The sequence below is a fragment of the Rhinichthys klamathensis genome, unplaced genomic scaffold (genome assembly GCF_029890125.1).
Source record: "Rhinichthys klamathensis goyatoka isolate OS25496 unplaced genomic scaffold, OSU_Roscu_1.1 h1tg000595l_1, whole genome shotgun sequence".
Taxonomy (NCBI): Eukaryota; Metazoa; Chordata; class Actinopteri; order Cypriniformes; family Leuciscidae; genus Rhinichthys; species Rhinichthys klamathensis.
The window spans coordinates 30059-52207 of record NW_026607051.1 but is presented as its reverse complement, the minus strand read 5'-3'; the positions used below and the strand labels follow the sequence as shown (position 1 = coordinate 52207).

General features: G+C 47.1%; 1 protein-coding gene across 1 annotated transcript in view; it reads right to left on the bottom strand.

Annotated features, from left to right (window-relative positions):
• The window catches only part of LOC130075655 (zinc finger protein basonuclin-2-like), a 50212-nt gene extending 31825 nt beyond the window's left edge, over positions 1–18387 (bottom strand). Inside the window, exon 1 of the mRNA XM_056240398.1 lies at positions 17866–18387. Coding sequence (XP_056096373.1) covers positions 17866–18387 — 522 coding nt within the window. The remainder of the gene's footprint in view (positions 1–17865) is intronic.
• Positions 18388–22149: the final 3762 nt, after the last annotated feature.

Below are 22149 nucleotides of genomic sequence, written 5' to 3'. Positions count from 1 at the left end.
GGTGCAGTATTTTATTTTATTTTTTGTTATTTAAAGGGCACATTAGTAATATGCGCCTATAGGCGGGTGCATATAGACGCGCCGACCATTTTTTCCCGTTTTTAGCAAAAGTGGATTCGGACTAAGTGCACTTGTGAGGTGTGCTTTAGACCATTCGCTTAGATCGTTAAAAAATAGCCTATTATGTTGGTTTATATTATGCAATAGCTGTAATAATGCCAGTGAAATAACAAGTAATTTCCTTTAGGTGCACATAAATAAATGTGAAACTTCTAAAAGGTCTTTTCCATTTACTCAAAATCACAGATTTGAATATATTGAATTCTATTCTATATAATTGAGCTGATATAACTAAAAAACATTGACTGAGTTCAACTAAAAAATGTTTAAAATTATAAATTAATTTTGTGAAACCACTTGCATACCAATAAAGTAAAATCAATTTGTCAGTGTACTCTGGTTAACTCATATAACTCCTGCTTTGTGCATTTCTGTGATCACAAATAAATGGAAGCTTAAGTATGCTTGTTTTTTTTTTTTTATGTGAAACAATGATAAACACAGTTGACAGTATGACTGATGTGGACTCTGACACAATTACTGACATAAATTAACAAATTCCTGTCACTGTGACATGTTTAATTGTAAATCATTGGTCAAATATCGATGCTGGAATTTTAAGTCTTTATGTGAAGACCAAACGTCCGCTTCTGTCATTTTCTGTTTGCAATCTAGCTACTTTTCATTCAGCTAGCTCCATGCTGGTGAAATGGTGGAGTTGTGTGAAAGAATGTAATGTTACACTTTGCACCAGACACTCTGGATGACGCAGTTTAGGTTATTATTTCTTTCAAAAGATAATTTTTTTGTTGTTGCAATAAATATAATAAGTGGATGGTCTTTTTTGCAATAAATATCTTAAGGCGTGTAATGGCCAAACTGCATTTTATTAAAGTAATAAAAACACAAGATTTGTCTTTATTAAATTATGTTTGACAATCAAAATATGTTTCCTTAATTGCAAGTAAAAATAAAGTAAAAAAGTAACTAAAAGCTAGGCTAATTTTTGTTGTGAAAATACAGCATGTGACCAGTTTTACCATTACAAAATAATATGTGGATTTTTTTACAGTACGAAGTGTCAAGCATCTAAAAGGTATAAATGCAAATTAGCATGCAACAGTACAAAGTTACTGCACTCTAAAGGAATTTGTATATATATATATATATATATATATATATATATATATATATATATTGGGTTTTTGAGATGAAAATGTAATACCATGCAAATATAAATATACAGTGTTATGTATTGGCCTAAGCTACTGAGGCACCCTCTATAATCATTTGCACAGCACTCAGCTACCACATATTCAGTTTCTGTTGTCCCAGGGGTTTCTGGGATATGGAGTCACTGAAGCACACAGTCTTGCCTGACAATCAAAGTGAAAAGTCATGCCAAGGTGCATAAAGGGGAGTGCCCATATCCGGAGGGAGTTGACACACTACATCACTGAGCTGCAGCCACTGTACTCAAGAGCTATTAAGCACGAGTCATTCTCTCTACACCCCTCCCTTGTTTCCCTTTCAAGAGTCCCTCTGGTCAAAGGCAGATACAAATGGCTGTTTGCTGTACAACTCCCATAACATGTTTGTATCAGCTCCTGCCTTCGCTAACAGCATGTAAAACAAAAAGAGACAGGCCACTCTTATTCACAAATGGTTCCAACTGAGATGGAAGGTTGCAAAGTAAAGGAGTGCCATTAGAACATCCTCCTCCCTCTATATGTGCCCCTTACTTCCCCTCCATATGTGTCCCTTTCTTGACACTTTTCACAATTGTTTATGTGTTTTTTTCAATACCTAGAAGGACTATACATTTTCAAAACTCTTCACAGCAAAGTCTGTGGACTAAACGGTGTATTATTCTCATTACCTTTCAATTGCATAATGCATTCATAATGCATTTCATTAATTCAATAATTACATTTATGTCCAAAACATAACAGTAAATAAATAATTAGAAACATGTGATTAGTTTGTATAGTTATTCCTCTATATTCCCTCATGAAAGTGCAAAGTGTATGGCCACAGTACAAATAATGATGCATCCCTCCTCAATGCAATGGATGCTGAATGTCTGCACATATCTGCTAAAGATGGTAAGAGATGGACAAATGGTGTGATACATTTAAATTCACTATAATATCAAAATTGTCCATTTAAAAAAATTGTATGGAATATTGCTGTGTTTATTTTTTAATGATTAATCAGTGTATCTCTTTTTTATTATTCATATGCCCTCATAATATTTAATCAAAATAACTTCCCCTCACTCTTGCTGCGACATCTCTTCTCTGATGATGTGTTTATCGGTGCAAGGACAGGACAACCTGTCACTAACATGAGATCACCGCAATAGCAAACCACAGTGATCCAATGATCCAATCAATTCCCAATGGACAAAATCAAATCCGACTCTATATTTTTTCTTGTTCAAGAAGCCGTTTCACACATATACATCACAATAGGGATGAAAAGACTATCACAATTTCTGTTTCATGCCGACTTTATTAAGGACGTATCCAAATAAAGGCCTTGCTTGACTAGCATTGCTGTTTCCATATCTATGTTCATCTCTATGTTTACAGTTGACATATAGCACGAACATATGTTTAATTTTTTGCATGTTGAATCTCTGTAATAAAACAAAAACAGTATATTGAAAATAGTATATTGACGTTAATCTAAATAAAAACTGCAAAAAGGTGTTAGAGGCCATTCACACAGAGCACGTCTTTGCGTCTAGAAATGTGAGATGAAGCCCTTAGGAATGTTTTTTTTTTTTTTAAAGCGCAGCACAGAACACAAGGGTCTCAAGATGCACTTTTGAGACATGATGCAATGAAGCTTCATTTACCAAGAAAAATTCCTTGTCCGTGCAAGCACACTTGGCAATAAAGCTCTTTCTGATTCTAAATAAGGGAGATAGCCAACAGAAATAGCCAAACAGAAAAATAGAAAGATACTGATTTGGCCATATTTTTTTTTTTAAAATAAATAAATCATTGTGGCGAGCAGGACTAGACCGGTGCATCGCGCAGGTGTTACTCATCAGCAATCACGCTACCGGCCTCGCGCTGTTCTCCCACGGCCCTCGGCCTCGTCCTGCTCACCACAATCATCATCATCATCATCATCATCATATTGGCTATATTTGCTATAAAAAGGGAGACATGTATGTAATGTCTTGGGGATTTTAGTGCATTTTGGTGTCAAGCTGCGTTATCTGCTGTGTCAAGCTGCATGTTGAAAAATACTGTGTGAGGAATGTGAAGGAAAAAAAAGTGTACTCCTTGTTGACAAAAGAATGTAACTAATTGTATAACTGTGATACCTTAATGCAAGAAAACAGTATTTTGTTCTGATCGTACACTCTCTGAAACCACAGAAACACACTTTCTTTCTCCTTGTCTCCCTCTCTCACAGGCTCATCATTTTTTAAAGAATAAATTCAAAGGGAATAGACAATCAGCAAGGGTAGAATAGGCATGCTGGAAGTCTTTTTTTTAAACATATGACATTTCAGAGAGAAATACAAGGAATACAGGAAAAAGCAAACTTGCAGCAATCTTGGAACTTTGATTTATTCTGGCCATGACAAAATTATTAGAGTCAAAATGAATGGCTATCAGGGGTTTTACTGTAAAGTACTGTTAGCCATGCACTCATCTGATAAGGATGTCATCCATATGGCTGGAAGAGAGAAAGACAGTGTGATCATCAGGATGTCAGAGCTGCTAACTGTCACCAGCTGGGTTGAAGACCGAATGCTCCCAGTCACAATAGAGGAGGTCTCTCTCACACCTTGGCTTGTCTGTTAGGATAACAGTGCCTGTATGTCTCTATGGCATTTTGAATCAGAGACATATTTCTCACCTCTAATTAGTGTGCAAAGCTCCTTGGGGCAATCAGCGCAAGGTTAATTGGAGCCAGCCGGAAACACCCTGGCGAGAAGCAGTGTAGTGCTGTCTCTCATCATAGACTGTCACCCAAAGGGAGCTCCCCTGAGCACTGCACACGCACCAAAGCCCTTCCTTTATCTCTCATAATAAAAGATCAGAGAGAAACAGTCACTGCAACGTACAACAGCACAGCTCTCGCTCTCTCTTTATCTCACTCATCGTCCCTCCCTCTCTCATTTCCAGCTTCTCATCCTGTCACATGTGTGCAATATATGAATGTGATGTATATTGTACATCCCCCATTTCCCCCCTGTAGAAATGCTGCCCAAGTCTGACATGCTTAAAACAGCTCCGTGTTTTTTTTTTTTTTTTTGGGCTTAGATACTCTGTCATTTGCCCACTTTCACTAAGAAATAATTGACACATCGACAAACTTATGTATATTTTGGGAGATAAAGAAAAGTGTATCCACCTGGCAGCGCAGTACTGTATGTGTCATCCTGCCATCATATGAGGGACAAAGGCTGAACACTCTTTTCCCTTTATTCATTTACTTTGTCTTTTTGTTGTTGTTGTTGTTAATTGTGATAACATATATATCTATAATATGAAGAAAGAAAGAAAGAAAGAAAGAAAGAAAGAAAGAAAGAAAGAAAGAAAGAAAGAAAGAAAGAAAGAAAGAAAGAAAGAAAGAAAGAAAGAAAGAAAGAAAGAAAGAAAGAAAGTGTTGCATTAGTAAATTCATAATTGATTGTCTGTTAATACACTATTAATAATTATATGCAAACAGTGTGATCACGGTTACGCAATACTTTATAGACTTTTGTACTCTCTAAAACTTGGTCATGGCAAAATGTATATTCTTATACATTTATTAATAATGTAAAAGAAGAGTACTTATATATGTTAACTATTTACTAATATACAGAAGAAAAAAAAGAAATGAGTCTTAGGACAACTCGAATCTGTTTCCCATGACACACACTTCTGTGTGTTTCTCTGACCTAAGAGATGCATCTTGAGGTAGCTAATTTTGCTGTCACATGCTGCCGGAGTTTGCAGTAGTTGAAATATGTATATTTTTACAGCCCCAATCAGTTGGCTTGTTAACCCTTTCACATGTAAGTTTAAAATATTCTAGCTGACCCCTCCAGAGTGAATTTTATTACGGCGACCTTTATTTTAGAACGTATCACCTTATTACTGTATAAACCGTTATAATGATCATGGTAGATCTATAACGCGCGATGGGCTCAGTATTAGCTTGCACCGCAATTCAGAGAATCATATCTGATTTACAACATGTACATTCATCGACTTCTCCCGAAATACATGAAAGTAAGTGGCTGGAGAAGTGGGAGAAGAATGCAGTAAATTTTTACTCTATTATAATGCTCTATTAGAATAGAGTAAATTTGCCTAATAACACGATGTGTATCTGAAATGAATAAAACACGTTGTCAATTTATTATTATTATTATTTATTTATCTGTATGATATGTATTGTGCTAACTATAAGTAACTTTAGTAACCAAGTATATATGTCAACTTATTCTACTAACTCTAACCCTAATCCTGACCTAACACTCTACTAATACTCTAATGCGAGTCAGTTGACATAAAGTTGCAAATTAATGAGAGTTAGCTGCCATGTAGTTGTAAAATTACTTATAGTTAGTAGAATGTCTAATGTGGACTATCGAAATAAAGTAACCATTTGAGGGTTTGTTTGTTTAACCAATTAGTAATTAGTAATTGGTTAAACAATTAGCAAATATACTATAATACATGACCCTTCTGAACTGACAACTGAAGTCCAGTCTCTGTGCAAAACAAATTAGGGATTTACATGGGTATAAAACACTTTGTGTATCATCTGAATCAGCTGATTATCTTGTTTAATTGAAAAAAAAAAAAAATATATATATATATATATATATTCAAAGATTCATGGTTGACCCAGGACTGCTTTCCGATTTAATTCTACTGGTTTCACAAAGATTGCACAAAATGGCACAGTGTGTAGACCTTGTGAGAATTACACTCTTATAAACACTAAGTCTGCTATGATTTTTCTCCTTCTTTAATTTGTTACCTTACAAACATTAAAGCAAAAGATGAGCAAATTAGTGAGGTCATGTACTTTGATTTATCCTTCATTAGATATCTGAAGGATGAGCTTTCTTACTATGTGCTAAACTGACTGTGTACACTGGGCCTAGATGAGGCACTGAGCCCTTATATCAGACCAGACTTGTGTATTTATTTAGTCTCTGTCTATTTACACCAAGTCTAAGTCAATAGAGGTGAGATAAACACATCTCTATATCTCATATCTCCAAAGAGGTCTTCTCTCTGTGATAGGATATGTGAAGTTCTGTTATCCTGATGATAGAAGGTTTCTATGGTTTCATAATGTAGCTATACGTATGAGTTCAAATGACTGCATCGGGGGTCTTGGCTTAAAGAGAAGTGCTTCTGGAGAGGAGAAAAAACTGTGTGATTAAATAAGATCTAGGAAAAGAGAGACTGCAACATCTCAGCCACTGCTTTAATCTCCAGGTTGTCAGATATGGAAACAGCGAGCTGGGCAGGACAGTAAATCCCTCCTTATATCACTATTACAGCTGAGCAGAATGTTCTCACACACAATCTCAGAAACTCACTTCCAAAAATCAAGTTTAGTCACACGCACACAGACACGAGAGGCCCTCTACAGGCTGAACACAGCATCCACACACTTTCTTTCACTGTAAATCCACCCCCTTCACGTGTTTGCATTGTTACTCAACTAGCTGAGTAAACTTAAGATAAAAGTTAAGTTTACACTGTCTGCTCTTGACTGTAACAGTCCTGACACACAGCACTGCTGACAAGACATGGAAAACAATGATATAACACCTGCTTAGAGAAAAGCAGTAATATTAACACTATTAGCTAAAAGAAAACCTTGTGGAATCATAGTTTAGCCACTTGCATCTTATAATATATCAGTAGTTTGTTCTTATTTAAATTCATATGCCTGTTTCATGATTTAATTCGCATGTTTTTCTTGGAATGTTGGCAGTAAGTTAAAATCCTTAATACTGCTTTCACATCTCAAGTCCTCTTGTTGACGCTCTGTTAACAGAAAACGTCTCGGTTACGGATGTAACCCTCGTTCCCTGAGTAGGGAACGGAGACGTTACGTCGGATGACGGAGAATGGGGGTTTCGCCAGAAAGCCTATCATCTTCGAGTATTAAAAAACGAGCCAATGGCAAGAAATGCCATGGGTCTGCGGAATTAGCATAATGTATCTCCGCCTCACCACGTGAGTATTTAAGGAGAGACAGCAGCAGATCATGTCTTCGCTGAGGAGCCGAGACTGAACTCAGGGGTCTACCCAGCGGTACAGCGGAAGTGGCAGGGAGACGTAACGTCCCTTTCGTAGTCACTCCGAGTTACGTCGGATGACGGAGAATGGGGGTCCCCGTGTAATCACGCCACCTTCACAGCTGTCTTCCAGTGCCCTGCGAAGTCTGACCTCCCTGTCGTGATAAGGCACGGACGAAGGAGTCCTACTTAACACAGGAATACCAAGGTACACTGGGAAGCATATCTCAGGGAGATATGCCGCAGCATGCCTACCCGTAGGGAGGACTTAAGAATACACATATGGCCCGAGGGTGCTACATATGGAGGAACACTGGAGTGACCAGCCCGTGGGGTGGCATCTACTTTCAACTCCAGGAGTGGCAAGGTGGCTTGCCGAGGGAAAGACACATGCTCAAAGAGGCTTACAGTGGAAATACACATGTGGGGGTTACTCAGAGGAGGAACCATGCACACGGAGGCACCTAGCCGACGCACAGGCAATAGACACTGGCGCCAGCGTCAACAGTGCTGGAGGAGCTCAGGGCTTCAGAGGGGAAGGCTCACCTGAGGAAATATCGCACGTATCCAGTCCGTGGAGTGGAATGGCGAGCAAGCGAGACACCTAACAGCTCCCATGTTAGCTTGAAAAAGACAGTACATGGGCGGAGACTGGCTCCACTCGGAGATTGTAGAATCTGGCGAATGTGTTAGGTGTCGCCCAGCATGCAGCTCTGCAGATGTCTGTTAGCGAGGCGACACACACTAAAGCCCAAGAGGACGCCACACTCCGGGTGGAGTGGGCGGTCACACCAAGGGGGCATGGTCGACCTAGCTGCTGGTATGCCAAAGCAATGGCGTCCACTAACCAGTGAGACGACCTTTGCTTGGAGAGAGCCTTTCCCTTCAGCTTCCCACCATAACAGACAAAGAGCTGGTCTGAGGTCCTGAAACACTGCGTCCTGTCTACGTAAGCACGGAGGGCGCGTACTGGACAGAGCAGTGCCAAGGCTGGGTCTGCCTCCTCCCGGGGCAGCGCTTGCAGGTTCACCACCTGGTCCCGGAAGGGAGTGGTAGGAACCTTGGGCACATATCCAGGCCGGGGTCTCAGAATCACGTGAGAGTATGCCGGCCCGAATTCCAGGCACGCTTCGTCAACGGAGAATGCGTGCAGGTCCACTACCCTCTTGATGGAGGCCAGTGCAACCAGGAGCGCTGTCTTCATTGACAGGAACTTAAGCTCAGCTGATTGCAGAGGCTCAAAGGGAGCCCTCTGCAGGGCATTTAAGACCACTGAGAGGTCCCAAGAGGGAACGAGAGGAGGGCGAGGAGGATTCAGTCTCCTCGCTCCTCTCAGGAACCTGATGATCAGGTCGTGCTTTCCAAGAGACTTACCTTCAACTGCTTCATGATAAGCGGCGATAACGGCCACATACACCTTCAGGGTGGAGGGAGACAGCCTTCACTCCAACCCATCTTGCAGGAAGGAAAGCACAACACTGATCGAGCATCTCCTGGGGTCTTCTCGGCGAGAAGAGCACCAGTTGACGAAGAGGTTCCACTTCAACGCATAGACATGTCTCGTGGACGATGCTCTAGCGGAAGTGATGGTAGCCGCCACCGCTGGTGGCAGGGTACTCAAACCTGCCTCGTCCCGTCTAGGAGCCACACGTGGAGTCTCCAAAGATCGGGACGAGGGTGCCATAGGGTGCCCCGTCTCTGAGAAAGGAGGTCCTTCCTCAGAGGAATTGGCCAAGGAGGTGCTGTCGCGAGGAGTATCAGTTCGGAGAACCAGGTCTTGGTGGGCCAGTATGGGGCGACCAAAATGACCTTCTCCTCGTCCTCCTTGATCTTGCACAGAGTCCGTGCGAGAAGGCTCACTGGGGGAACGCATACTTGCGTAGGCCCTTCGGCCAGCTGTGCGCCAGTGCATCCGTGCCGCGCAATGGGATGAGTCGTGGGAGGCAAACAGATCTATCTGTGCGTCCCCGAACTGGTACCATATCAGCTGGACCGACTGGGGATGGAGTCACCATTCGCCAGAGGTTGGCCGGAGCCGTGACAGCTCGTCGGCTGCAAGGTTCCGCTCTCCTGGAATGTAATTAGCACGAAGGGACCTCAGGTGCTTCTGACTCCATAAGAGGAGGTGGCGTGTGAGTTGCGACATACGGCGAGAGCGTAGACCAGCCTGACGGTTGATGTACGCTACTGTCGCAGTATTGTCCGAACGGACAAGTACGTGTTGACCCAGGAGCAGCGCGTGGAAGCGGTGCAGGGCAAGGCGTACTGCCAGCAACTCGAGGCAATTGACATGCATGAGGCGCTGGGGTCCTGTCCAGGAGCCCGCGGCTGCATGTCCATTGCACATGGCGCCCCAGCCCGTGGCAGAGGCATCTGTGGAGACGACAACATGCCTGGAAACTCGTTCTAGGGGAACTCCGGCCCGTAGAAAGCTGAGGTTCCGCCACGGGGTGAAGGTCTGACGGCAGGTCGGAGTTATTGGAACTCTGAGCGTACCGCGATGCCATGCCCACCTCGGGACCCGATCGCGAAGCCACAGCTGAAGCGGTCTCATATGAAGCAATCCGAGTGGCGTTGCCGCGGCTGCGGATGCCATATGCCCCAGGAGCCTCTGAAAAAGTTTCAGTGGGACCGCACTCTTGCCCTCGAACTGTCGAAGACAAGTCAGCAGTGAGTGTGCGCGCTCGCTCGTAAGCTGCGCGGACATGGCGACCGAGTCTATCTCCATACCGAGAAAAGAGATCCTCTGCACGGGGCAAAGTTTGCTCTTCTCCCAGTTGACCCGAAGGCCCAGACGGGCTAGGTGCCGGAGCAAAAGGTCTGTGTGTTCGCAAACCTGATCTCGAGAGTGAGCTAATATTAGCCAGTCGTCGAGATAATTCAGGATGCGAACCCCGTGTTCGCGTAGGGGAACAAGGGCTGCCTCGACGACCTTCGTAAAGACGCGAGGAGACAGAGCCAACCCGAATGGGAGAACCGCGTACTGGTATGCCTGCCCCTCAAAAGCAAACCGAAGAAACGGTCTGTGTCGAGGTAAAATGGAGACATGAAAGTAGGCGTCCTTCAGGTCTATCGCTGCAAACCAATCCTGTGGCCGCACGAATTCGAAAATGCGTTTGGCCGTGAGCATCTTGAACGGCAGCCTGTGAAGGGAGTGGCTCAGACGCGCAGATCCAGGATTGGCCGTAACCCACCGGTCTTCTTGGGGACAATGAAGTACGGGCTGTGAAACCCTGACCTCATTTCGGCTGGAGGGACAGTCTCGATTGCACCCTTCCCCAGCAAGGTGGCGACCTCCGCTCTCATGATAGGGGCATTGCCACCGACCATAGTAAACGGACTCCCCTGAAGCGGGGAGGAGACCGTGCGAATTGGATCGCATAGCCGAGCCTGATAGTTCGGGCGACCCAGCGGGACAGGTTGGGAAGCTCTAACCAAGCTCCCAAGAACTGAACCAGCGGAATCATCCGAACCACAGACGTCCCCCCGGAGGGGCAGCGAAGCGGAGTGACTGGCCCAGGCGTGGGTGGCATAGCGGCCCGGTGCGGGGGCACGGTCATACTCCGCGTCCTGACAGAGGAGACCAGGGAAGGACCAGCGTTCCACGGGGGTCTGCTCTGCCAGGGGTCTGGCGACAGAGGGGGACGAGAGTGGTGTGGTCCGGAGACGGCACACACTGTCATCCGCGCCCTCAGAGACAGAGGGGGACGAGAGCGGCGAGGCCCGGGAGCGTCGCGCACTGTCGTCCGGCCCTCTGAGGGCTCAGAGATGGGATGCAGCTCTTTGGTTTAGAAAAGATTCTCCCCCAGCCCTCCACCGGGGGAAGGAGTGGCCCTGCAACCACTCCCTGAAGAACTGCAACCCACATCTGAGCTGCCCGTAACGGGAGCGCCGCAAGCCTGGCGTTAGCGGGGCTGCGGGGCTGGTACGGGCAGGGGCGCCTTCCTGCGACCACCTCCACGGCACGGCCCGGTGCTGCTGGGGGCCGGGCGGGAGGGGGCGGAAGTCGCAGGAGGGCGCATTCGGCAGCAAGCGGACTGAGGCGTCTGAGCCGGCGGCTGGAGGCAGCAGAGCCACGGGGTCAGACAAATAGCCACAGTCCACTTCTGGGCGGCCGAGAACTGTTGGGCAGAGTCCTCGACCGCGCCGCCGAAGAGGCCAGCCTGGGATATGGGGGAGTTGAGGAAACGTATTCACTCAGCCTCGCGCACATCAACCAGGTTAGCCAGAGATGTCTGACCACCTATGTGGACATCACCTGACTCAGGGAGCGTGCGGTCACCTACGTCGCTCGTAGAGCAAGGTCGGTGACGGCAGGCAGCTCAAGGATGAGCCCTGAATCAGCCCTACCCTCGTGCATGTCATTGAACACCCAGAAGGATGGCAATAACACGCAGTGAGGTGGCAGCCTGCCCCGCAGCTCTATAGGTCCCCGCCACCGGAGTAGACAAGAACCTACAGGCATTAGAGGGGTGCTTAGGGTCGCCACGCCAGGTGGAGGCGCTGTGGGGACACATAAGTGTTGCCACAGAACACTCCACAGGGGGAACCCCAGTGTACCCTAGGCCGCGGCCTCTACAAGGGCAGAGAAGGCGGAAGAGGCCACTGAGCAGTCGCGAAAAGTCAAAAGAGAATTCCACGATCTCATGATCTCTTCATGCACGTCCGGGTAGAAAGGATTTGGGTTCGCCACCCCCAAAAACCAATCATCAGCCTTAAGTGCTCGGGACATGGCAGAAGGTTCCACACAAGCCCGATACTCGCGGCAGCCCGGGAAGCATAGCTGTGCACTCTGGATCAAACTCGTTATGCTAGCACATCCGAGGACGGCAGCACAGACGAGCCATCATCTCTAGAGGACTCCAGCTCACCTTGTGATGCGGTGATATACATGATTTCATCAGCCGGGGGACCGAATGAGACCGCGGGCCCGCGGGCGGGCCGGCGAACTCACCCGGGACCACGCGGGTTGCAATGTGAAAGACGGGGTGTGGGCCGAGGAATTTTCGTCGGTTTAGTTCCAAACCTGCCGTCTTAGGTCACCCTGGCCACCAGCCGAAGTATTATCTCACGTGGAGAAGAATAGATCGGGGTGTGGATGAGGGGACTCTCACTCTAAAGAGCTCATCGAGTCTCGACCGTTACATTGCGATGGTCACGTTCCCAGTGAGAGAACGTGACACACCCACGAGCGCTGTCTGAGCGCGCCCAAACACTCAAACAGCGCTCGCGCCCATCAGCTGAATCTATCAGAATACCACACTCAGAAATACACGGGCAGATCGTCTTTAGAAAGACGCGTCTTTAAAAAGACGTGCCTCGTGCAGCTCTTTAGTGAGAGGAAAAAACTCCGCGGATGTTGAAGCGACCAGGGAGAACACACAGACTGGCAGACCACTGCTCAGATCGCAGGCAATGTGAAACTCGCTGGATACCGCCGTCACACCAACACCGGAGAGCTCACTCGTCTCGAAGAGATGAAGTCACTGAAGAAACTCAGGATTTGGCTTGTGGAGTGAAGAGATGCTCTTGGCTCCGAAGCGAAAACATGATCTGCTGTTGCAGGTGTCTCTCCTTAAATACTCACGTGGTGAGGCGGAGATACATTATGCAAATTCCGCAGACCCATGGCATTTCTTGCCATTGGCTCGTTTTTTAATACTCGAAGATGATAGGCTTTCTGGCGAAACCCCCATTCTCCGTCATCCGACGTAACTCGGAGTGACTACGAAAGGGAACATTAGCATTTTCACACATTGACACTTTGTTAAGGCACACATCATGTTCTCACGGCTCAGTCCCTGTGCAGCCTGACCCATGCCCCTGTCCTGACACGCGACTATGGTTTACCACTAATGAGCAAAGTGCCACTAGGGGCCAGGCAGTGGACATTTTTGCTTTAATCTCTAAATCATGTGAGGGGAAGTGCGTTCCTCAGAGGAGATGGAGCGCAGCCTGGCATAATGTCTCGAAGATCTTCTTGATAAGAGCAGCACATGCAGTTTCTAAAAGAAACAATCAAATGTGCAAATATTTTTAGTGACTTTTTCTTTTCATTCTGCTCGCACTGCACTCTTGCAATTTGCACATTCAACTCAATCAACGATATCTGACTATTTAGTTAAATATTTTACTGGATTACACTTTGCACTTTTACACTACGCAATCTTGTTTTTCTCACCCTAGAGAGTGCTTTAGAGCTGTTGGTCCCCTTTTCACTTATTTCAGCCTATTTAACATCCTTTACTGAGGACTTTGTAAAAAATCTAAGCAGCAGAGCAGCAAGGCATCAGAATTTTTTTTTTTTTTTTTTTGCTCTCAATTTTATTTCACTCGTGTCTAGGTGAATCAACAGAGCTAGAAGTAGTAATGATTTGTGATTTTCTTTTCGTATGAGGTGTCCTTCATGAAATACATTTCCTGAATTCACACTGTCACATCATTCATTCAGTTATATTACGTAAATTGGCTTGCTTTTAATTGCAGTGTCCCCCTTTTCTTTTTTTTTCTTTTTTTTATCAATTTACAATTAGCACAACAATAAAAACAATGGAAATATTCTACATTAAGCAGCATCAGAGTATACATACATAAAACCATATACATCAACAAATCCAGTTTGTGATAGCAAATTAAAACTGAGATAAAATAACAGGAGATAGATGGTCAGTATGAATAGTAAATTACAAAGACATGGGTCAAAGGGTTTATATTAGGTCCGTAAAAATATTCCAGGTCTCTAAGAAGATGTGGGTTTTGTTTTTTAAACTGTATGTTAAATATTCGATGTTTAGTGTGTCGTTTATGATATGCTTAAATAATTCAAATGTTGGAGGGTATTCTTTTTTCCAGTTTGGTAGAATACATTTCAGCATAAGAAATCAGACCTACTCTTTTGATAAATACAGGGTCTGATATCTCATTTAAGTCCACACCAAAAAGATACATTAAAGGAGTCTTGTAATATTTTTTTTTTCCTCAGGGCCATCACAGAGAACGTCTCGGTTACGTATGTAACCCTCGTTCCCTGAGTACAGGGAACGGAGACGTGTCGTCGGGGAGTTCCCTGACGAATTGGGATCACGCTAGGGAGACCAATTGCCTTCGAGTGAATTAAAACGAGCCAATGAAAATTGGCATGCAAGGTTTGCATTCCGCGACCCGCCTACCAACGCGGGTATAAAGGGCGGAAGTAAACATTGCGCAATGCTTTTCGCTGAGGAGCCGAACGGTGTCCAGTCCTCCGCGAAGGTACAGCAACATGGCGAAGGGACGACACGTCTCCGTTCCCTGTACTCAGGGAACGAGGGTTACATACGCAACCGAGACGTTCCCTTTCGTCCTGGGAACTCCAACGTGTCGTCGGGGAGTTCCCTGACGAATTGGGATCCCTAACAAAACGCCATGGTGCTGGCCCCTTCCAGCGCCCAGCTAAGCTACCCTAAGCAGTTTCACAAATTACGGGAGCTAGCAAGGGAGTCATACTGCTGTTCCGCAAGACCCACACAGTGGATTGGATAACACTGGGAAAGCGTGCCCAACCCCAAAAAGGGGGAAGGGAACGCTGCGGAAGCCAGATGCCTGAAGAAGGCCTGGAATACACATATGTACTAGCCCAGGGGGATAGTGAAACATATGGCAGTCCCTGAGGTAGTCCCCTCCAAGGGGAGTGGGAGCGTACTCAACAGGGACGACAGAACGAGTCTGTCAAGGGGAAGACACGGCTGGACTGCACGTGGCATAATGGGTCACCGAAGAGACCACTGGACATAACACCCAGTCTACACAACAACTCCCCTAGAGGTAGTAGACCTAGAGCCGGCGGTCCGCCACGCCTGGCACCGAAGGGGTGATGGAGGAACTCACGAGGCTAACCACGTAGGGCGCCAACGGAGCGAAAGACGCACGTATCCGGCTGAGGCACGGAGTGGCGTAGCAAGCCGACACAACCTATTCCCTCGCACCACTGGCCGTAGCGAGTACTCGGGAGGAAACAGGTTCCACACGTAGGCTATAGAACCTAGCGTACGTGTTCGGTGTCGCCCAGCCCGCAGCTCTACAATGTCTGTCAGCGAGGCGCCTTGAGCCAATGCCCAGGAGGCGGCAACACCTCTCGTAGAGTGAGCACGCAACCTGGGAGGACAAGGCTCACCCGTAGCTTCATACGCTTGGGTGATAGCATCCACTAACCAGTGAGCTAACCTCTGCTTGGAGATGGCCTTCCCCTTCTGCTGGCCACCGTAACAGACAAAGAGCTGATCTGAGGTCCTGAAGCTCTGGACAGAGAAAAGCTAGGGCTGGGTCTGCCTCCTCCTGGGGCAGCGCTTGCAGGTTCACTACCTGATCCACGAAGGGAGTGGTAGGAACCTTGGGCACATATCCGGGCCGGGGTCTCAATATCACGCGAGAAAGGCCCGGCCCGAACTCTAGGCACGATTCGTCGACCGAAAAAGCCTGCAGATCCCCGACCCTCTTAAAAGAGGCCAATGCCAACAGGAGCGCTGTCTTAATGGACAGGATATTCCGCTCCACTGTCAGCAAGGGCTCCAAGAGGGTACAGAGCGCAAAACACGAGGTGGATTTAACCTCCTAGCACCCTTGAGGAATCTGATGATCAGGTCGTGCTTCCCCACGGACTTACCTTCTACTACATCGTGATGTGCGGCTATTGCGGCAACATACACTTTGAGGGTGGAGGGAGACAGCCTTCGCTTCAACCCATCTTGTAGGAAGGAAAGCACGACTCTGACCGGGCAAGTTCGGGGGTCCTCCTGGTGGGAGGAACACCACACGACGAATAGGTTCCACTTCAACGCATAGAGGCGCCTCGTAGAGGGGGCTCTAGCAGAAGTGATGGTGTTTACCACTGCCTGTGGTAGATCACCTAGAACCTCCGCGTCCCGTCCAGGGACCAGACATGGAGTTTCCAGAGGTCTGGACGCGGGTGCCACAGAGTGCCCCGTCTCTGAGAAAGAAGGTCCTTCCTCAGAGGAATCGGCCAAGGAGGGGCTGACGTGAGGAGCATGAGTCCCGTGAACCAAGTCCTGGTGGGCCAATACGGCGCCACTAACAGGACCTGCTCCTCGTCCTCCCTGACCTTGCACAGAGTCTGTGCAAGAAGGCTCACTGGGGGAACGCATACTTGCGCAGGCCCCGGGGCCAGCTGTGAGCCAGGGCGTCCATGCCGAGGGTCCCCTCGGACAGGGAGTAAAACCACTGGCAATGGGTCGTGTCCGGAGAGGCAAACAGGTCTACCTGTGCGACTCCGAAAACACTCCAGATCAGCTGAACCGCCTGGGGATGGAGTCGCCATTCTCCTGGCAGGGGAGGCAACCGTGAAAGCTCGTCTGCCACACGGTTGAGCTCCCCTGGAACATGAGTGGCGCGAAGCGACCTCAGATGCTTCTGACTCCATAGGAGGAGGTGGGAGGCGAGTCGCGACATGCGACGGGAGCATAGACCACCTTGTCGGTTGGTGTACACAACGGTCGCAGTGCTGTCCGTACGGACCAGTACGTGCTTGTCTTTGAGAAGCCCCTTGAGGCGGCACAAAGCCAAGCGTACTGCTTGCAACTCTAGGCAGTTGATATGCCAATGCAGCTGGGGCCCCGTCCACAGACCCGAGACTGCATGCCCTTTGTACGTGGCCCCCCACCCCATGGCAGAGGCATCTGTGAAAACCACAGCATGCCTGAAAACCTGGACTAGGGGCACTCCGGCCCGTAGAAACGCAGGATCCGACCACGGGGAGAAGGTTTGGCGACAGTGCGGGGTTACTTTGACCCGGAACGTGCTGCTCTGCCACGCCCACCTCGGGACTCGATCGTGAAGCCAGTGCTGGAGCGGTCTCATATGTAACAGGCCGAGCATCATTACTGCGGCTGCCATATGCCCCAGGAGCCTCTGAAATTGTTTCAGTGGAACCGCTGTCCTGCCTCGAAAAGACCTGAGGCAGGTGAGCACTGACTGGACACGCTCCTCCGTGAGGCGCGCAGTCTGGGCGACCGAGTCCAACTCCATACCGAGATAAGAGATCCTCTGCATGAGGCAGAGTTTGCTCTTGTCCCAGTTGACCTGAAGCCCCAACCGGCTGAGGTGCCGTAGCACCATGTCCCTGTGATCGCACAACACATGGGAACACATTCTCTCATGGGAACAATGGCCGCCTCCGCGACTTTCGTGAAGACACGGGGCGACAGGGCCAGCCCGAAGAGTAGGACCTCGTACTGATACGCTCGACCCTCGAAAGCAAACCGTAGAAACGGTCTGTGACGAGGAAAAATCGAGACGTGAAAGTACGCGTCCTTCAGGTCGATCGCTGCAGACCAATCCTGGGGACGGATGCATTCGAAAATGCGCTTCTGCATGAGCATTTTGAACGGGAGTTTGTGCAGGGCCCGATTCAAAACTCGCAGGTCCAGGATTGGTCGTAACCCACCGCCTTTCTTGGGTACAATGAAGTAGGGGCTGTAAAACCCGGACCTCATCTCGGCAGGAGGGACCGGCTCGATCGCGTCCTTCGCCAGCAGGACATCGATCTCTTTCCGCAGGACAGGGGCATCCACTGACCGCACACGGGTGAAGTGGATGCCCCTGAACCTGGGAGGCCGGCGTGCAAACTGAATTGCATAGCCGAACCGAATGGTGCGGACGAGCCATCGGGACAGACCCGGAAGTGCTAGCCAGGCTTCCAGGTACCGACCCAATAAGCCCACCCGAACCACCGGCGTACCCGCGGAGGGGCAGCGAGGTGGAAGGCCGGGACCTGGCTCCAGTGGCAATGTAGCCACTGGAAGCGGGGTCTGAGCGGTCCACCGTGGGGCAGACGGCAGAGAGAGCTCGTAGGCTTTCTGCTGCGGGCTGCCCTGTGGCGAAGGGAGGGGGAGAGACGAAGAACGAGGCCCTGACTCCTCGTGTCCTGGTCTCTGCGCCTCCGGGCCCAGCTGCAGACCGGAGCGACGCAGCCGAGGCTGCGTCACTGCTATCTGCAAGCTGGGGAGAGGGGAACGGGAGTGGTGCAGCTCTGGGGCGGCACGCACTGCCATTCTGACCCTCTCGGACGGAGGAAACTGGTCTTATTATACTGCCAGTCTCGACCGTGAGGGGAAACGAGGAACGAGGCCCGGGGGCATCGAGTCCTGGTTTCCCCTCACCCAGCGAGAGACGAGAGTGACAAGGCCGCGGCCCTCACTGCCATCTGAGCGCTGGGGCCCGTGAACGACTCAGAGGAAGTGGACTGCTCATGGGTACCGCTGATTACAGGATAACCAGCGGCGGAACAGAAATGAAATTCTCCACCCGGCCCTCCCCCGGGGGAAGGAGTGGTGATGACACGCACTCCCAAAGAGCAGAACGTCACATACTCTGGGTCGCTCCTCTCAGGGTTGTTTCCCTTCCCTTTGCTGGGGGAAAACAAACTCCGAGCGGGCTGACTTTGAGGTGCTTCTGGACCACAGTGTGGACATCGTCTAACCGAGGGCCAGCGCTGTGACTAATCACGGTCAGTCACTAAGCACAGCTCAACCCCGAGTTAGAACTACGCACGTGCAGTGGTAGTGAGAGAGGAAAAACTTCTGCAGATTTAGGCATGTTTGGCTTGCCATATTGGCACCAAAATGCTTCCATACTGCCAAAATTCTTCACACACATCCAGGCGCTTTAGAACAGCCCAGGAAAGTGTGGCCGTTAAGTCTGAATCTTCAGCATGAGAACACACCATTATGATAGGAACTCAGCATCATTTTCAGAGTATAACCGCCCTCTCTCCGATGTAGCGATCGACATCTGTCCTCCCTGGGGCCCCGAATGAAATGCCTGGTCCCTCATGAGAAGGACCAGAAACCCATTCGAAAGCCTCGACGGCACACGGCACGCTGAGCTGCTCCAACCTTTACGAGAAAGGGGAGGCGCACAACGTGCCGTCCGGCACTTACACTCCTAAGAGAACATGAACCACCCACGAACACAATCTCAGCATGTTTGCGATGCGCTAGAGGAGTGAGTGGTTCGTGCTCACTGAACCCTCAGATCACCAATGTTATTCGCCAAAGCAGCCCTCCTCTGGTGCACCAGAAGAGAAACTGGATCGGGAAATAAGCAAAGGGACTCACCTCAGAGGCACGCGAGTCTTGATCTTGACCACGCATCTTGAGCGCCGAATGACGCGCGCTGGGTTGCCGTGACAACCCGCGCTGTCAGCCGGCGCTCGACGGCACACGGCACGCTGAGCTGCTCCAACCTTTACGAGAAAGGGGAGGCGAACAACGTGCCGACGTGGTCATGCACTCCTAAGAGAACATGAACCACCCACGAACATAGTCTCACACACTGATTAGGCATGTGAAACAATGAACGTGGCCGTCAAATAAGGACAGGAAACGATCGCATCCAGAAATACACAAGTGAAACGTCATCGTGAAAAGGACGCGATCTTCACTCGTGTTGCTCTTTCAGGAAGAAAGTACTCTCTCTATCGTGCTGAAGCACACAGGGACCCAACGCGGCAACACAGCGGGGAAACTGCAAGCCCGCTGTGCGCACTCAACCGTTTACCAGCTGTGAAAACAGCTTTTTGAATTAACAGCATATAGACGCAGCCGGCAGACAGGAAACCGCGCGGTCGCTGAAACGCCATCTCACCAACACAGAGAGATCCCCTCCCGAAACAGCAGACTCGTAGTTGTAAGAAAGATACATTTCTTAAAGCTCACTCACTCAGAGAGGACACAATCGGACGGCTCCGAAGCTAAAAGCATTGCGCAATGTTTACTTCCGCCCTTTATACCCGCGTTGGTAGGCGGGTCGCGGAATGCAAACCTTGCATGCCAATTTTCATTGGCTCGTTTTAATTCACTCGAAGGCAATTGGTCTCCCTAGCGTGATCCCAATTCGTCAGGGAACTCCCCGACGACACGTTGGAGTTCCCAGGACGAAAGGGAACTCATGTACAGAATCCCAAAACGTATTAAATTTTTTGCAGTTCCAAAAAATATGCATAATGGTACCCCTATGTGTCTTGAATCTATTGCACAAAGGATATGCACCAGAATAAATCTTGCTAAGGCGAACAGGGATCAAATATATTATTTGTATACATTTTTAATTTTGTTCAATTATTTTGTTACTAGAGACTGCAAAAAACAAAACAAAAAAAACAAAAAAAAACTTTTGTATATAATATCCCACTGATCATCATCAAAATTACAATCAAGATCTTTTTGACATACGCTTTTTAATTAAGTTAAAGGTGAGTCAGCTTGATCTCTTAAAATTGTATATATCTCAGACATTTTCCCCTTCAATATTGACATGGTCTCTAGAATGTTTTCTAATTTAGATAGTTCCGGTGAGATATGACCCTTTGCTAGGAGATCGTTTATCAAATGTCTAAGTTGTAAGTATTTGTAGAAATCTTTATTGTCAATGTCAAATTCATTTTTTAATTCAGAAAAAGATTTAAGGGTACCCTCTTTAAGAACTTGCTTAAAAGAAACAATGCCCTGATCTTTCCACTTTGTGAATAATGTCCTTCCCATAGAAGGTGGTAGATCTGGGTTAAAAGACAAAGGTGACAAAAAAATTTAATTTTCTGCCAGGCTTTCATTATATTATAAATCACATGTGTCTTTACACAGCCATTTACCTGTTTTATGTTATTAATATAGGATAGTGATGTTAATGATATGGGTAAATGGCCTGTTTCTCAATATTAGTCCACCGTGCATTCTCTCGAAAGTGTACCCAACTTATAATACATTTTTTTGTGCTGCCCAATAATATAATTGAAAGTCTAGAAGCCCTGGGCCCCCATTTTCTTTTGATTTGCATAAGGTTTTGATTTGCTTATTTAAAGTTTTGAACAATTATTTATTTAAATTGCATGGTAGAGATTATTTGCGCTGAATCCCACCTCTATCGTAAGAGCACTGAATCCCACCTCTATCGTAAGGCAGATATAAAAGAGATAGTCTAAGTCTAGATTGTCTATATTATTCCATATGCATTAACAAGCCTATTCAGTCTAGAAAGGCGCTCTGAGGTGTTAGAGGGATATTCTGAGAAAGATATAAAAATGTAAGCAATATATTCATTTTTAATATATTCATCCTCCCTATTACAAAGATTGGTAATGAGGTCCATTGTTCAGTTGACTTTGCTGCATTATCAAAAACAGAATCCTAATTTATTATAACAACATCTTCCACCTTTGGGGGTATTTTAGTACCCAGATATGTGAAGACTGTAAAAGTTTTAAACATGTTAGCATTACTGCTAGGATTATTCCCAGAAAATACAGAAAAACCCTATACAGAAAATCCCATTCGACCCTGTCGAATGCTTTCTCTTTGTCTAATGAAAGCGAAACAGTGTATATTCTTCCCCTCTGGTCATGCAAAATATTCAGTACCCTTCTAACGTTATGGCATCCTTGTCTGTTCAACATAAACCCATTTTGGTCATTCCCTACTAAGTATGGTAATACATTTTCTAATCTTCTTGCCAACATTTTACACAGGATTTTCTTATCCGAACTTAGGAATATAATTGAACTCATAGGGTGCATAATATTTTCCATTTATTATTAGGCGTTTAGGCAACAAAATAATTAAAGCCTTACTCATAGAGACAGGCAGCACATTCTTTTCAAAGGCTTCCAATAACATATAAAATGTTTAAAGATAAACTAATAAGACCTATTTTAGATATGTCTATGGGGATGAGGTCTGGTCCACGGCCTTCCCTGCTTTCATCAGATCGATAGCATCTACTACTTCTTGCAAACTTGTATCTTTTTTTCCCCTTCGATA